Source organism: Myotis brandtii, unplaced genomic scaffold, assembly GCF_000412655.1.
Source record: "Myotis brandtii unplaced genomic scaffold, ASM41265v1 scaffold529, whole genome shotgun sequence".
NCBI lineage: Eukaryota > Metazoa > Chordata > Mammalia > Chiroptera > Vespertilionidae > Myotis > Myotis brandtii.
In genome coordinates, this window is record NW_005369934.1 from 1,261,693 (window position 1) to 1,275,612 (window position 13,920).

The following is a 13,920-nucleotide window of genomic DNA, read 5'->3' on the forward strand; positions in this document are numbered from 1 at the left end:
TGTTTATTAATAAATTTATATATTATTTTCATATACATTTTACTAATTTCCTTTCATCTCTCACACTTCTATTATAGAGAAAGGGCAAATAGCAATATTAAAATATCTCTGCTAATTCCCTTTTTAAAAAAAATATATTTTATTGATTTTTTACAGAGAGGAAGGGAGAGGGATAGAGAGTTAGAAACATCAATGAGAGAGAAACATCAATCAGCTGCCTCCTGCACATCCCCCACTGGGGCACAGAAAATACTCTTTATGAAATACTGCAACCAAGGTACATGCCCTTGACTGGAATCGAACCTGGGACCCTTGAGTCCGCAGGCCAATGCTCTATCCACTGAGCCAAACCGGTTAGGGCAATTAATGCCCTTTTAATGTGCACTAATTTCGTGCAACCGGGCTACTAGTATATATAGAAATATGTATAATTTTATATAAATATGTAAACATTTTCTATATATATAAAAGCCCAGCAACCAGAAAGGCAGAACGACCAGAATGACCGGTGGCTATGATGTGCACTGCAGCAGCCAACCAGCCTGATCCAGGCTCCAATCGACCCCCAACATCCCATTTGGGGCTGGGGCTGGCCAGCCAACTGCCTGCGGACCCTACCCCCGGGGCTGGTCCAGCCCGATGGGCTCCCATCGGGGCAGGCCAGCCAGACCCCATCCGTGCACAAATTTGTGCACTGGGCCTCTAGTATAAATATAAAATTATATATGTACTAGGGGCCCAGTGCACGAATTCATGCACCTTGAAAGGAACTGTGGGCTCCAAGGCTGCGGTGGGCAAAGGAGCGGGTCTCGGCCCATCCTCTGTGCCCCTGTATGGCCCCTCCTGCCGCAGCCCCCAGTCCCCTGTCTGCCAGCAGCTTCGCTCCCACTGCTGCTGCTCCCACCCGCTGACTGTGCCAACCCCGCTCACACTCGCTGTGCGGAGTGATTAGGGCCAGCACCAGCAGCGGATGCGAGTGGGGCCGGCGCCGTCAGTGGGTGCGAGAGGCGGCTGCCAGCCCTGATCGTTCCTCAGGAGCAGGGGGAGGTGGAGAAGCCCTGAGGGGCAATTGGGGCCAGTAGCCGCCGCTCGCAACCACTGATAGTGCTGAGCAATCGGGGCCAGCGCCAGGGGCCGGTGCCAGGGGTCAGCAGCAGGTGCAAGCGGCGGCTCCAGCGCTAGCAGCAGGTGCGAGCAGGGCCAGCGCCAGCAGCGGGTGTAAGGGCCCGAAGGACCGCAGAGCACGGGAGCAAAGAATTTTCAGTAACAACCAGAGGCTCACCCCGATGACAGTGACCAGCGACCCGCCTTGGTCTGGTGCCCCCGCTTACCTGCTCCACCATCCCGCCGTGGCCAATGCCCGCCATGTTGTGTGTGCACCTCCCGGTGGTCAGCACACATCATAGCAACTGGTTGTTCTGCTGTTTGGTCTATTTGCATATTAGAGTTCTATATATATAGCTATTTATATATAAATAATTTGTCCATTCTATACATTGTCCAAAACCAAAGAAAATACACCAAGAGTGAACCCTAAGGTAAACTATGAGCTTTTGGTGATTATGATATGTCAATGTAGATTCATCCTTGGTAAAAAATGTACTATTCTGGTGAATGATATTGATAATGGACAAGGCTATTCATATGTAGGGATAAGGGGTATATGGCAAGTCTTTTACCTTCCATTCAATTTTGTTGTAAATCTAAAACTGCTCCCCAAAAAATTCTTAATAAAAGACTTTTCTTCACTCCTTTAGAATTTGAAGCGTTAATTTTATCAGTCTTACCTATGACACAAGATTATTAGCACCACTAATTTCTAGATAGTAGAAAGTGAAAATCATGTTCAAAGTAATTAAGGACTTAATTAAAAACACAGTGTTTGAGAATAATTAGTTTGCAATAAAAACATAACTTGTAGTTAATTGGCTTCTGTTCTGTCATAAGTCATAATTTATATACATATATATGGCTAATATGCAAAGTGTCCCCTCGGGAGTTTGACAGGGAGACTGGGAGTTCGACTGCTTGCTATGACGTGCGCTGACCATGAGGGGGCAGCGTGGAACATGAGGGGTGGGTGGATTTGAGGAGGGTCATCCAGCCTGAGCCTCCTTAATTGACTAGACCTCAAAATGTGGCTGCTCCTCAGCAGGCAAACTGGTTAGGGTGTGAAGTGAGACCTTGTTACAAATACCTATTTCAGGCCTGCAGAATACTTTCCATATTTTTTAGAGCTCCATGACCTTTAATTACAGAAACTGTAGCTGTTTAATTTACACACTGTCTACCCAGTCTTCCCTGAGAAGCAAGGGAGAGAATCTCTTTGCATAATCAATACAGAATTCCTGAGTATAATAAAAATGAGTGTTTTAATTACAAATGCCCTCCTATTTTTAGCGGCACCATGCAAGCAATTGCTTTTTATATATTCATTTATAGATTTATAATTCATTTTGAATGTTCTCCTTTGTAGTTTTCTATATTTTATATTAACTTTTCAATATTTTTAAACTTATTTATGTAAAACAGAAGGACTTCACACTCAATTTTTTATTCCCTTGCTTTTAGACCATGAACTATCTTCTTTATCTAAGCCTATATTTGTGGATTTTTTTATAATCTTTTAAAACACACCCTATTATCTGTAATTTATAAGAGATAACTACTGTTCAACTATACATAAAATTAATTATTTAGGGTAAAACATAACTAATGAACACACTAAATTTAAGGTTTATGGTTTCATAAAATTCAGTTTTATTAATAATTTGATTGACATTCATCCCAAGGTCTGACACATAATCCTAGGTGAAACATACTGACCCCTGGTTCTTCATAAACCTGGAAGCAGCCCAGCCCTCACTGAGGGTTTGGGGACTACACAACCCTGCAGGGAGATGATGTGCTTCCTGTGTTCAAAAACCTCAAATATTTCAGAGCTTTTATTTCCTTCAAGCCCTCCTACTTCTTTTATTTTATTCATGTACACAATGTGAACTAGCTAATGGAAATTGCTGAAAGGAGGGCTCTGGCAGCAGGGCCCTGTGAGATGCTGTAGATGTGAGTCCTGGGGAAGGCCCTTTGATACTGGAATTCCAGAGACAGAGACAAGCTCAATGCATTTCCCATTATCCTCCTTCTAGGTTAGGTTTTTTCCTCAGAAATGCCTTGTTTTGAGCTGAGTTCTTGTCTTTAGATTAAACATAAGTTGTATCTCTCTCCTTTTGTATAAAAAGAAAATTAAAGGATCTAAGTAGATCAATCCCCTAAACTAAATAACCTTCTTCAAAATTTTACATCCTTTAGCATGTTGCATACTTTCTTTGCCACCAGCTGGAATTTGTTTAGGTGGTGATATGTTCATTTTGATATTAGGGAAAGGACCATAGTATATCTTACATAAAAGTAAACTTTTAAAATCATATCATATTATAAAGCGAAATAATTTAGAGAGTATCTCTTTTTAAAAAATCATATCTGTGATTATAATCCTCCATTGAATTGATAAAATGCAATGGAGAGAAGCTTGTAACAGTTAAAGCAGCTTCATCTATTTAAAGCGTCGTTCAATAAGTATTTATTATCTACTGTATTATTCTAGTGTTGGAAATAGAATAGAAAACAGGGCAGACAAAAATCCCTGCCCTTGTGGAGTTTGCATTATAGTCCTGGAGACCAAGGTCACTCACCCTACAATAAAATACACATTATGGTATTCCTCTTCTGTAGAGAAACTTGCAACTCTATTCAGAAAAACAGGACTTTTTGGCTAGATTATGTATCAGGCCACATGGTGGTTCAACATCTTTTTCCCAGGTATAAGGAGGGTCCATGTTGACCTCAAAACAAATGATAAATCTCAGAGCGCAAGTCAATTACTCAAAAGTTTCCTAGGTTCAGAAAATGAGGATATGAAAATTAAAAGGCAAGCTCTATGTTCCAGCTACTTATAGTCTAGTGGAGGAGACAGATGAGTTACATTAACAATTACACGCATGTGCGTAAGCACACACAGGGACCCAGGGGAACGGAGGGGTAGCCAGCCTAGTCAGAGAGAAAGGGGTGGGACTTGGTGTAGGGAATTAGGAAAGGTGTTCTGAAAAATGTTAAACCTACACTGAGTCTGGAGGAAAGTGCTGGCATCGTCAGGTAAAACAGGAATAGGAGGATATATCAGACAAAAGAATAAGTGTGAGCAGAAGACAAAGAACAGTGTATAAACTAGAAAATACTGGTAACTTGTGGAAATGTATGATTTGGGTTGGATAACTAGTGGAAGCAGCTACATAGGCAAGAAGAGACTGGTGCATCTATTAAGCAAATGCTTAAGGAACAGATTTGCATTTTGAAAGATTACCTTCCATCATTATGGAAGGTGGCTTTGAATAAGATCAAGAGCGAATGTGGGAAAACGAAATTTGAGGTCACTGCAATAATCCAAATAACAAAAAATAAAGGTCTGAAGTAGAGTAGCTGTAAATGTGAGGTTCTGAGATATGTTGATGAGGCAAAGTTGATAAAAAAAAATAATTATATCTGAGGACAATGGATAAGGGTTGGAAATTGGCATTGACACCAAAATTTGTTACCTTATTTTCATAGTATCATATTCCTAGAACTATATAAATATGTCATTTTATTTCTTAGTGAGGAGACTCCTCTACTTGATAGCTCAGGGGGATCTTTAACTAGGATTATTTTTCTGCATATAAAAAAATGCCTTTTCTTTTCATATCCCCTGGCTTATTTACCATATGTGGTCAACCTTTTATTTACTAAATTATCTCTTGACCATCATGCAATAGCAGCTCTGTGTAAGTAGGATAGATCCAAGAAAAAAACAAAACAAAAAACTCTCACATTAAATACCTGAGTGTTTGGTCTGAACAAATAAATCATTTAGATTTATTTAGTGCAACCCAATAGTACATATTAAATCATTTAGATTTACCAAATTCAAACCAAGAATTACAGGTCAAATTTTGTTATACTAAATTAATTCCATGAGCATTTAAAAAAGAGGCACTGACCGGCTGGTGTGGTTCAGTGGTTGAGCATCAACCCATGAACCAAGAGGTCTCCGGTTCGATTCCCGGTCTGGGTACATGCCTGGGTTTCGGGCTCAATCCCCAGTAGGGGACATGCAGGAGGCAGCTAACTGATGTCTCCCTCTCATCGATGTTTCTATCTCTCTATCCCTCTCCCTCTATCTCTAAAAAAAACACACCCATAAAAACATATTTTAAATAAATAAAAAATAGGCACTGTACAGGCTCCAAACAGCAAAAACAAAGCTCTGGTGGATGGTCTAATAACATGAACAGAAACCTTAAGTACTAAAAGAGAACTAAAGAATATGAACAGCCCCTAGAAATCTTAATTTAAATAGAATCGGATCTGCATGATCAGAATCAATTAATCTCATTCTCATTAAGAAACATTTTTTAAAATGGGGATTTGATTATCAAGTAGCATTTAGGATGCACAGCTAGAAATCTTGAGGTGGCCAACAGTGAACACATGTATTGCTTTTGCATTATCTGGATTTTAACACCTGAGGCAAGAATTACGTTTCGTATTTGAAAGTAGCACTTTCTGTTTCTCACTTCTAAGAGGCTTAAATAAAGGCATAAAGTCAAGTGATAAAGCAGTTTCCCTAGAATGCTCCTCACCACAGCATGGTTCTTCACGTAGCAAGGCTTGCACACGGGCTTGTCGTTGACCATCACGTAGATTTCCCCAGCGAGGATGTTGTCACAGTCAAAGCAGCAGAAGTGTTTCAGATGCCAGTTCTGGTTTTCTGCCTGGGTATACTCATTGCTAAAGATCAGCTGGGAAGAGAATAAAAATAAAATGAATCGTGGATTTTTGCTACAATAACAAAGCTAGGCTCTTTAGACAACAAGTACATCAACTTACTTTCTTGTCTGAAAATAACTTAAAACTTGAACTTAGGTGATTAGTTAGTTTAGTCCAAATCAATTTTTTGCATTTCTGGACAATCTTTCCTTAGTCAACACAATTAACACAGCATACAGAATGATTGAAATTAAAGTTTTTCATTCAACTTCTTTGGATGTAAATAAAGCAACTGATGCTTGGCTAAGTTATGTTGCCTTCTCACTAAGGGGAGCCTTAGGATGGTAAGGGGACCATATGGGGAAACAAAAATGAGCCTGCATGCAAGTGGCCCCAGAGAACTTACCTCATCACAGCCAGCACATCGGGGTTTCTCACTGTCACAGTAATGTCTGCCACAGTACAGCTTCCCATTCTTCCAGAAATAAATCATGTCGACCAGGAGTTCACGGCAGGTACTACAGACAAAACAAGCTGGGTGCCACAGTTTATCGTAACCAGCCCTTTCAGCATAGATGGCTGGGTCACCTTCCTTCATGCTCAGTTTGCAGCAGTAGCAGGACTGAAAGGGAATCCATCCAAAACAATCTAGTCATCATACAATTGGCATATCTCATCATCAGCTTTAGTAAAAATTCAGAGAAACCACTTTTAAGAGAATTTCTACTGAAATTATAGTTTGTTCATGTAGACAATAAGGTGAAACAATCCTTGACTTTCTCAAGGCTGTTCAAACCTAATTCTTGCACTCTATGTGTAACAGAGTATTGTTTCCTGAATTAAAGCACTTATGTAAAAAAGGCTAATAGTAATTTTCACCTAAATTTATTTCATTTTTCCATCACCATTTATCCCCTCTATGCCCTCTTTCACCTCCACCCATGCCCCTCCACCCTGCAAGGGGCTGTTGGGGGTGGGAGAAATGAGCAAAAAAAGAACATTTTCACCTAAATTTTGAGTGGGTCTCTAAAAAACTATTACCTTAGAGCTTATTAGTACTTTTTAAAAAGAATTTATTTTTATAAAACTAAGTCTTATTTGTTGAGGTGCTAACAGAATCTATGAGAAATATATTAAGTTTAGTTCTCGGATGAACCTGGAGAGCATTACGCTAAGCAAAATAAGCCAGTCAGAGAAGGATAAGTATCACGTGATCTCACTCATTTGTGGAATATAACGAACAAGGTAAACTGATGAACAAAAATAGATCCAGAGACATAGAAACATCGAACAGGCCATCAAACCTCAGAGGGAGGGCAGGGGAGGGGGGAAGAGGGGTGCGAGCAGCCAGGGAGATCAACCAAAGGACTTGTACGCGTGCATAACCAATGGACACAAGACAGTAGCGGGGTGAGAGCATGTGCTGGGGGGTGGGAGCAGCCAGGGAGAGGTCAATGGGGGGAAAAAAGAGACATATATAATACTTTCAACAATAAAGAATTTAAATTTTAAAAAAAGTTTTTGTATATCTGTATCACAATTTTCTTCAAGCCATAAAAAAGACTTCAATTTCCCTCTTTAGGAGAGATTTTAAAAACTATGATTGAATATATATCCACATAAATTTAAGTTTGAATTTTAGGTGCAATGTACCAAGCAAAACTGAATTAATCTAATCACATATTACTCTTATTTATGGGAATAGGTAATTAACACCAAAATTATGTTTAGAAATAGATTCTAGATTAGTATGCTGTATTCCAGCTTGATACCAAAGCTAACTGCTGTGTTTACTAAAACTCACAATTATCCTTGGCAACAAGTAGTCAGAAAACTTGGCTCCAGACCAGTGGTTCCCAACGTGGGGCACACACCCAACCGGGGGTCAATTTGATTTTTAAGGGGGGCAATTCGTGAATGAGTTATTAACAGTGAACTTTTTTCCTTTCTTATGGTTCTAGGGACCTTATATAATGTATATAAATAGATACTGTGACATATTTATGCATTTCAGTTCTCTAGTATGTGTGAAACTATTTGCTATTTTTTCATATCACTTCATATTATTATTTTTTTAACAATTTCTTAGTGATATCTTTCTCAGTACTTCAACTGTCTTTTCATTCTTTTATTTTTCTCTTTCATGGATGCCATATTCTTTGGAAGCTTGTTTAGACCAAGTTAATGGTCTTTTAGGCTTCCTCCACGTGAATAGCAGTTCACTTTTTGAATAAAAAAAATTATATGTCACAGTGGGGGGGAGGGGGGCATCAGGATTTTGGAGATGCTTAGGTGGGGCATGGCCCAAAAAGGTTGGGAACCACTGCTCTATATACAGGTTTCAAACATGACAATTCTTTAAAATCAGCATAAACTGAATTTTAATTCAATTTATTTCCCTCACCTACTCCCTTTTGGAAACAGAAGAGTCGTCTCCAAAAAGGTTCAAAGAAAGGGTAAGAACCTATAAATTACACCAACTGTGCCAACGTGTGACCACTGTACTCACATACTGAGTTCTTCTGTGTTCTGCCGATTTGTCCTTCATGGTCCCCACTGATGCCACGGTGCTTCTGTCTCCGCCAGGGATGCACATTCTGCCGGAGTCTTGAGCATTCATCTCACGGGGAAGTTTGACATCTCCTACTCCCAGAGCTTCGCTCTTGTATTTCTTCACAAACTGCTCCATCTCCTTTACCTCTTTGGGAGACAACTCATGGCACTTTGAAGGGTCCTGGTCGTGTGCAGGGAGCTGCTTTGCCAGCTGCTTCTTCCGGTACTGCGCCCCCTCCGAGCCCGCCACTGGCTGCTTCTCCTTGGGCAGCATCTGCATGTACTGCCTGGCCTGAGCCACAAGGAGACCAGTGTTAACTAGGAGATGACTTGGCCATTAGGATGGCAATATTATTTTATAGACACATCTGAAGCACGTTACTTAACATAGAAGTTGGTTTTATCTACTATAGTATTAACAACAAATTATCTTCATCATATAAGTATCTTGAGATATTAGCATATTGAAAAGTGATATACCTAATAGATTTAATTCAATAAAAATTAACACATTTTTCTTCAAAAAAATTAAGATTTTTGCCCTAGCTGGTCTGGCTCAGTGGATAGAGTGTCGGTCTGTGGACTGAAGGGTCCTGGGTTTGATTCTAGTCAAGGGCACATGCCCGGTGGCAGGCTCAATCCCCAGTGGGGGGCAGTGCAGGAGGCAGCCGATCAATGATTCTCATCACTGATTTTCTCTCTCTCTCTCTCCCTCTCCCTTCCCCTCTGAAATCAATAAAAAATATATCTTTTTTAAAAAATTAGTATTTTTTCTTCAATTTATAAAAACATTTGGGTTACTAATGTTTACTTGTGCAAAATATACAAATGTACAATTGTAAGAGAAGACAGATTTTTAGGCAGCATGTATAGAATGGCCTATGGATCAGCAGCATTTTCATTATAAAAAATATCACCATAAGATTCACTCTAATGATTTAACTCATGTTCTTAAAAGACTTCCAAGTGTCTCATCTGGTTAAAACAGGAGCATTATACAAAATACATTTTTTTGCCTTACATAGTAAAATATAGTGTTGAATATGTTTGGAGTTCTAAATAATGACAGAAATTTTATTCCTAAGATATTATTTACCATCATAAGAGGAATATTCTCAAGCGTAAACTAGAAGAGTCACTAGATTTGAAAAATATGTTTTTTTCACCTAAACTATTCATAATATCAAACCATTCCCTCAAAGAGGTTAACGTATTTGATAGAAAAATGCTATGAGGTATCTAATCCTACTTTCAAAAGACTATAATAAGAGTTGAAAGTCAAAGCAATGGGACCCTAGGAAAATAATAGACCTGAAGTTGATTAGGTCACTAAAGGAACTGCCCTAAATAAGTAGTTGGCGAAGCTTAATAAAGATTCCTCCTCCCTGCACACCCGCTTATTTACCAATGCCTGATTCTGAACAGGAGGAGCCCACTCGTAGGTAACTGTATTGATGGAGACATTCTTCTTGGCAGCAACTGGATTGGTCAGGATCATAACGTTGCGTTTATACATGGGAATTCCATCTGATTTTAGCTTTGCAATCAGGGTGGTGTACTTGGTGTCTTCAAAAAGTTTCCCCACTTTTCGATCCTCTTCATTGCTCAGTAGGATATCATGTTCTTCTTCACCACACTTGCAGTTACGACATATTTTTCTATGATTTTGGAGAAAAGTAGGCAATGATTAATTCTACAAAATCAATTATAATTATGTGCATACATTTATAACTCACAAAATACTTTTACATATATTCCATTTTATAGTACTCAAGGGAAAATCTTTTTTTTTGTCAGAGAAATACTAAGTAGCTATCCATAAATTTAAGTAAGGAAACATAAAAATGTACCTTCACTTTACAAGACCTTAAAAAAGTTAGCTTTTAATTTTAAAATACATGCTCAAGAGGCCATTCTGAGAGTAACACCACTTGGTATTCTTCATTCTCATAAATAAATAATAAATAAATAAATCCAGCAGAAAAGTATCAGAGCAAGAAGTTTCTTTTCTTTTTTTAAATAATCACATTTTATAGCCATTACTCAAGTTTTTCTTTAAAATGAGAGAGAGATTGATATAACTTTTCTCATCAAGGACTATAACTCTAGATTTAGGTTTATCTTTTCTGACCAATTTCCTTTCCCATTTTCCATTTCTTTCCTCCTTTCTCTGCCTTCTTCTTTTATTTCTTCAAACACTTAGTGATCACCTACAATGTGCTCCATTATGTATATAAAGAGATAAATGAAAATTTCTGCTCTTCTTACACTGCCAGCTCCCCCAATCTGGTCTAGTACATAATTACTCATTCATTCATGCAACATATATGAGTGTTTATATACCAAGCAATGTACTTGATAGTAGGACATAATGGTGACAAAAATAGGTCCAGTCTCTGACATTCTAGATCCTCCCACCTGATGGGGAGACAGACATAAACACACACACACACACCTATAATTGCATTTGTGATAGGAAAGAAAGTACAGGGCACCTTGAGAGGACATAATTTTGAGTTGGAAATGATGAAGAAAGAAGTTCTTAAGAACATTGCTCAATAAGTGACATTTAGGTTGAGATCTGAAGGATGAGGAAAATATAGGTGTGAATTGAGTATGTGTGTGCATATTTGGGAAGGGGAAAAGAAAGGAGAAGAAAATCCTTCAAACATTCTGGGTAGAAAGTATATTTGTGGTGGTCCTAAATTAGGAAGAGACTGTTCCCTTAGGTTCCATGACCGGAGAAGGCTGGTAGTGAAGTAAGAAATGTGCAGTGTCAAGAATGGGAGGTGGCCATGGGATTACACAGGGACTTGTAGGACACCTTTAGGAATCTGGCCCTCATTGTAAGAGCATTCAGAAGGCACTACAGGCTTTTAGGTTACAGAATTACATGATTGGATCTATCATTTAAAAAATTATAATATCTGCCCTGTGGAGAGAAGATGAGAGATACACATAATTGAAAGTACGGAGGTCAATTAACATGTCAATGGTTTCAAAGAACAAATCAAAGGACAAATTTAAGATCTCCTTGAATGTAAACCTGACTACACATTGTGGTTGATTTGGATATAGTGATGGTGAAGGGAAGGCCCGGTCATAAAATGAATACAGGTTTCTGGAATGAGTAAGTTTGTAGAACAAATATAATTTATTAAGAAAGTAAATGCAAACAAACATATCTGAGGTATGGGGAGAAAAGGTTGATGAGAGGACTCCACAACTGAATTACTGTTAATTTTGAAATATCTATGAGACTGGGTAAAGATCTCAAGTACATTATAGGATATATAGATCTAGTGTTAAAAACTGTGGCCTGGTAAAATATGTAAACTCAAGAGCCAGGGAATGATGAATATGCATCGTGAGTTGAATAGGTCACCTTCACTTCCCGGGGGAGGAGTGGAGGAAAAAGGTGAGGACTCAGGAAAGAATCTGGCTGAAGAGCAGATCTAGAAAATGTGACAGAGGAAACTGGAAATAGAGACTGTGGTGTTAAAAACAAACCAAAATCCAAGGCAACAATAGCATGTAAATCAGGGGGCATCTGAGAGTTTTAAGAAACATTCTAATATCCTTACACTGTCAGGAAAATATTAAAGATATAAATTAACATTAGATGTTAAGTATGCATGTTAAAATATCTAGATAACTAAAGAAAGAAGTATTGCATATAGTTTCTAAACTAACAGAGAAAATGGAATCTATATATATAAAATTTTAATATGCAAATAGACCGAACAGCAGAACAACCGAACAACCGGTCACTATGACATGCACTGACCACCAGGGGGCGCATGCAGAACATGGCAGGCATAGGCAGCAGAGAGCGGAACATGGCGGGCAGGATGGTGGAGGAGGTGAGCAGGGGCGCCAGACGAAGGCGGGGCGCCGGTTGCTATCATCGGGGCAAGCCTCTGCTGATTACTGAAAAATCTTTGCTCCCACATGCTGTGGCCCGCCCAGTGCTCGCACCTGCTGCTGGCACCAGCCCTGCTCGCACCCGCTGCTGGCACCTGGGGCCAGTCCTGATCGCTCAGCACCGTCAGTGGGTGCGAGCAGCATCTGCTGGCCCTGATCACCCCGAGGGCTTCTACACCTCCCCCTGCTCCTAAGGGGTGATTGGGGCAGCAGCCGCCACTCACACCTGCTGCTGGTGCCGGCCCCAATAGCTCTGCGCCATCAGCGGGTGCGAGTGGGGCCGGTGCTGTCAGCGCATGGGAGCATCGGCGAGAGCAGAGCTGCTGGCAGACAGAAGACCGGGGGGCCGTGGCGGGAGGGGCCGGGTGGGGGCGGGGAGGATGGGCCAAGCCCCCCCCCTGTGTCCCCCGTGGCCCACAGTTCCTTTCAGGGTGCACGAATTCGTGCACTGGGCCCCTAATGAAAATATAAAATGCAATTAGTCAAGCAGAAGGCAATAAGAAAAAAGAAACAGGAGATTAGGACTTGTAGAAAACAATAATTAAGATGGCTGATATAATCCAAATATATCAAAAGTCACAATAAATGGACTTAATCCTATAGTTAAAAGCCAATGGCATTCATTGGATAATACAACAAAATCCAACTATAAGCTAGTGTAAAAGACAGTTAAAACTTAAAAAGTGAGAAAGGATGAAAGTATAAAGATCCAAAAAGATAGTACCGGCAAATACCAGCAAAATTAAGTTCGATACCTCTATTAATATCATACAAATTGGACTTTAATGCTTTTTCCTTTTAAAGATTTTTAAAATTGACTTTTAGAGCAACAGGAAGGGAGAGAGAGATTGACGTGAGAGTTGAGAGAGAAATATCAATTGGTTGCCTGCAGCGTGCCCCCTAGAGTGTGTGGAGCCCACAACCCAAGCACCTGCCCTTGACCTGGAATCAAACTGGCAACCTTTCAGTGCATGGGACGATGCCCAACCAACTGAGGGACACCAGCCAGGGCTGTTTTTTCCTTTAATGAATATTAAGTCATTACACAGTGATAAAAGTTTAAAAACACCTCTATGATGTAACCTTCTAAACTTAATAATAACCTAATAACCTACCTACAAAATATATGTGAAAATAAAGAACTACATAAGAAACAAATGGACAAACCCATCATTATAGGGAAACTAACAAAATTAGAAATAAAGATTTGAATCAGACAATTAATAAGCTTTATCTAAAAGACACATAAAAAATACCATAGGGGGGAAAAAAAATACCATAGGACAGTGACTGAGAATACACATTCTTTTCCAGGCACTTGAAATACTGGGAAAAACTGAACATAGAGCAAGTCTCAAGAAATGCCAAGGACTGATCATCAACCACAGTATCCAAACAGAATGCAATTATGGTAAAAATCATCAACAAAAAAACAACTAGAAAATACTTCTTACAAAAAACAACAACAACAAAAAATACTGAAAAACTCAGTATTGAAACAATCACAATAGAAATTAAAACAACAATATTTTCAAAAAAAAAGAAAACAAACTTACTTCTTGAAACTTGTAGAACACATCTAAAGGGATACTTAAGGGGAAATAAATAGCTTAAATGCTCAAATTAGAAAAAAAAGATTAA

At 39.3% G+C, this 13,920-nt stretch overlaps 1 protein-coding gene across 2 annotated transcripts in view; it reads right to left on the reverse strand.

Moving 5' to 3' along the window:
• The window catches only part of TES (testin LIM domain protein), a 38,704-nt gene that overhangs the window by 5,296 nt on the left and 19,488 nt on the right, over positions 1 to 13,920 (reverse strand). For both annotated transcript variants that reach the window (XM_014548943.1, XM_014548944.1), the window contains exons 3-6: positions 9,761 to 10,013; positions 8,312 to 8,647; positions 6,209 to 6,424; positions 5,676 to 5,834 (exon numbers count right to left, since the gene is read on the reverse strand). In XM_014548943.1, the coding sequence (XP_014404429.1) occupies positions 5,676 to 5,834; positions 6,209 to 6,424; positions 8,312 to 8,647; positions 9,761 to 10,013 (964 nt within the window). The remainder of the gene's footprint in view (positions 1 to 5,675; positions 5,835 to 6,208; positions 6,425 to 8,311; positions 8,648 to 9,760; positions 10,014 to 13,920) is intronic.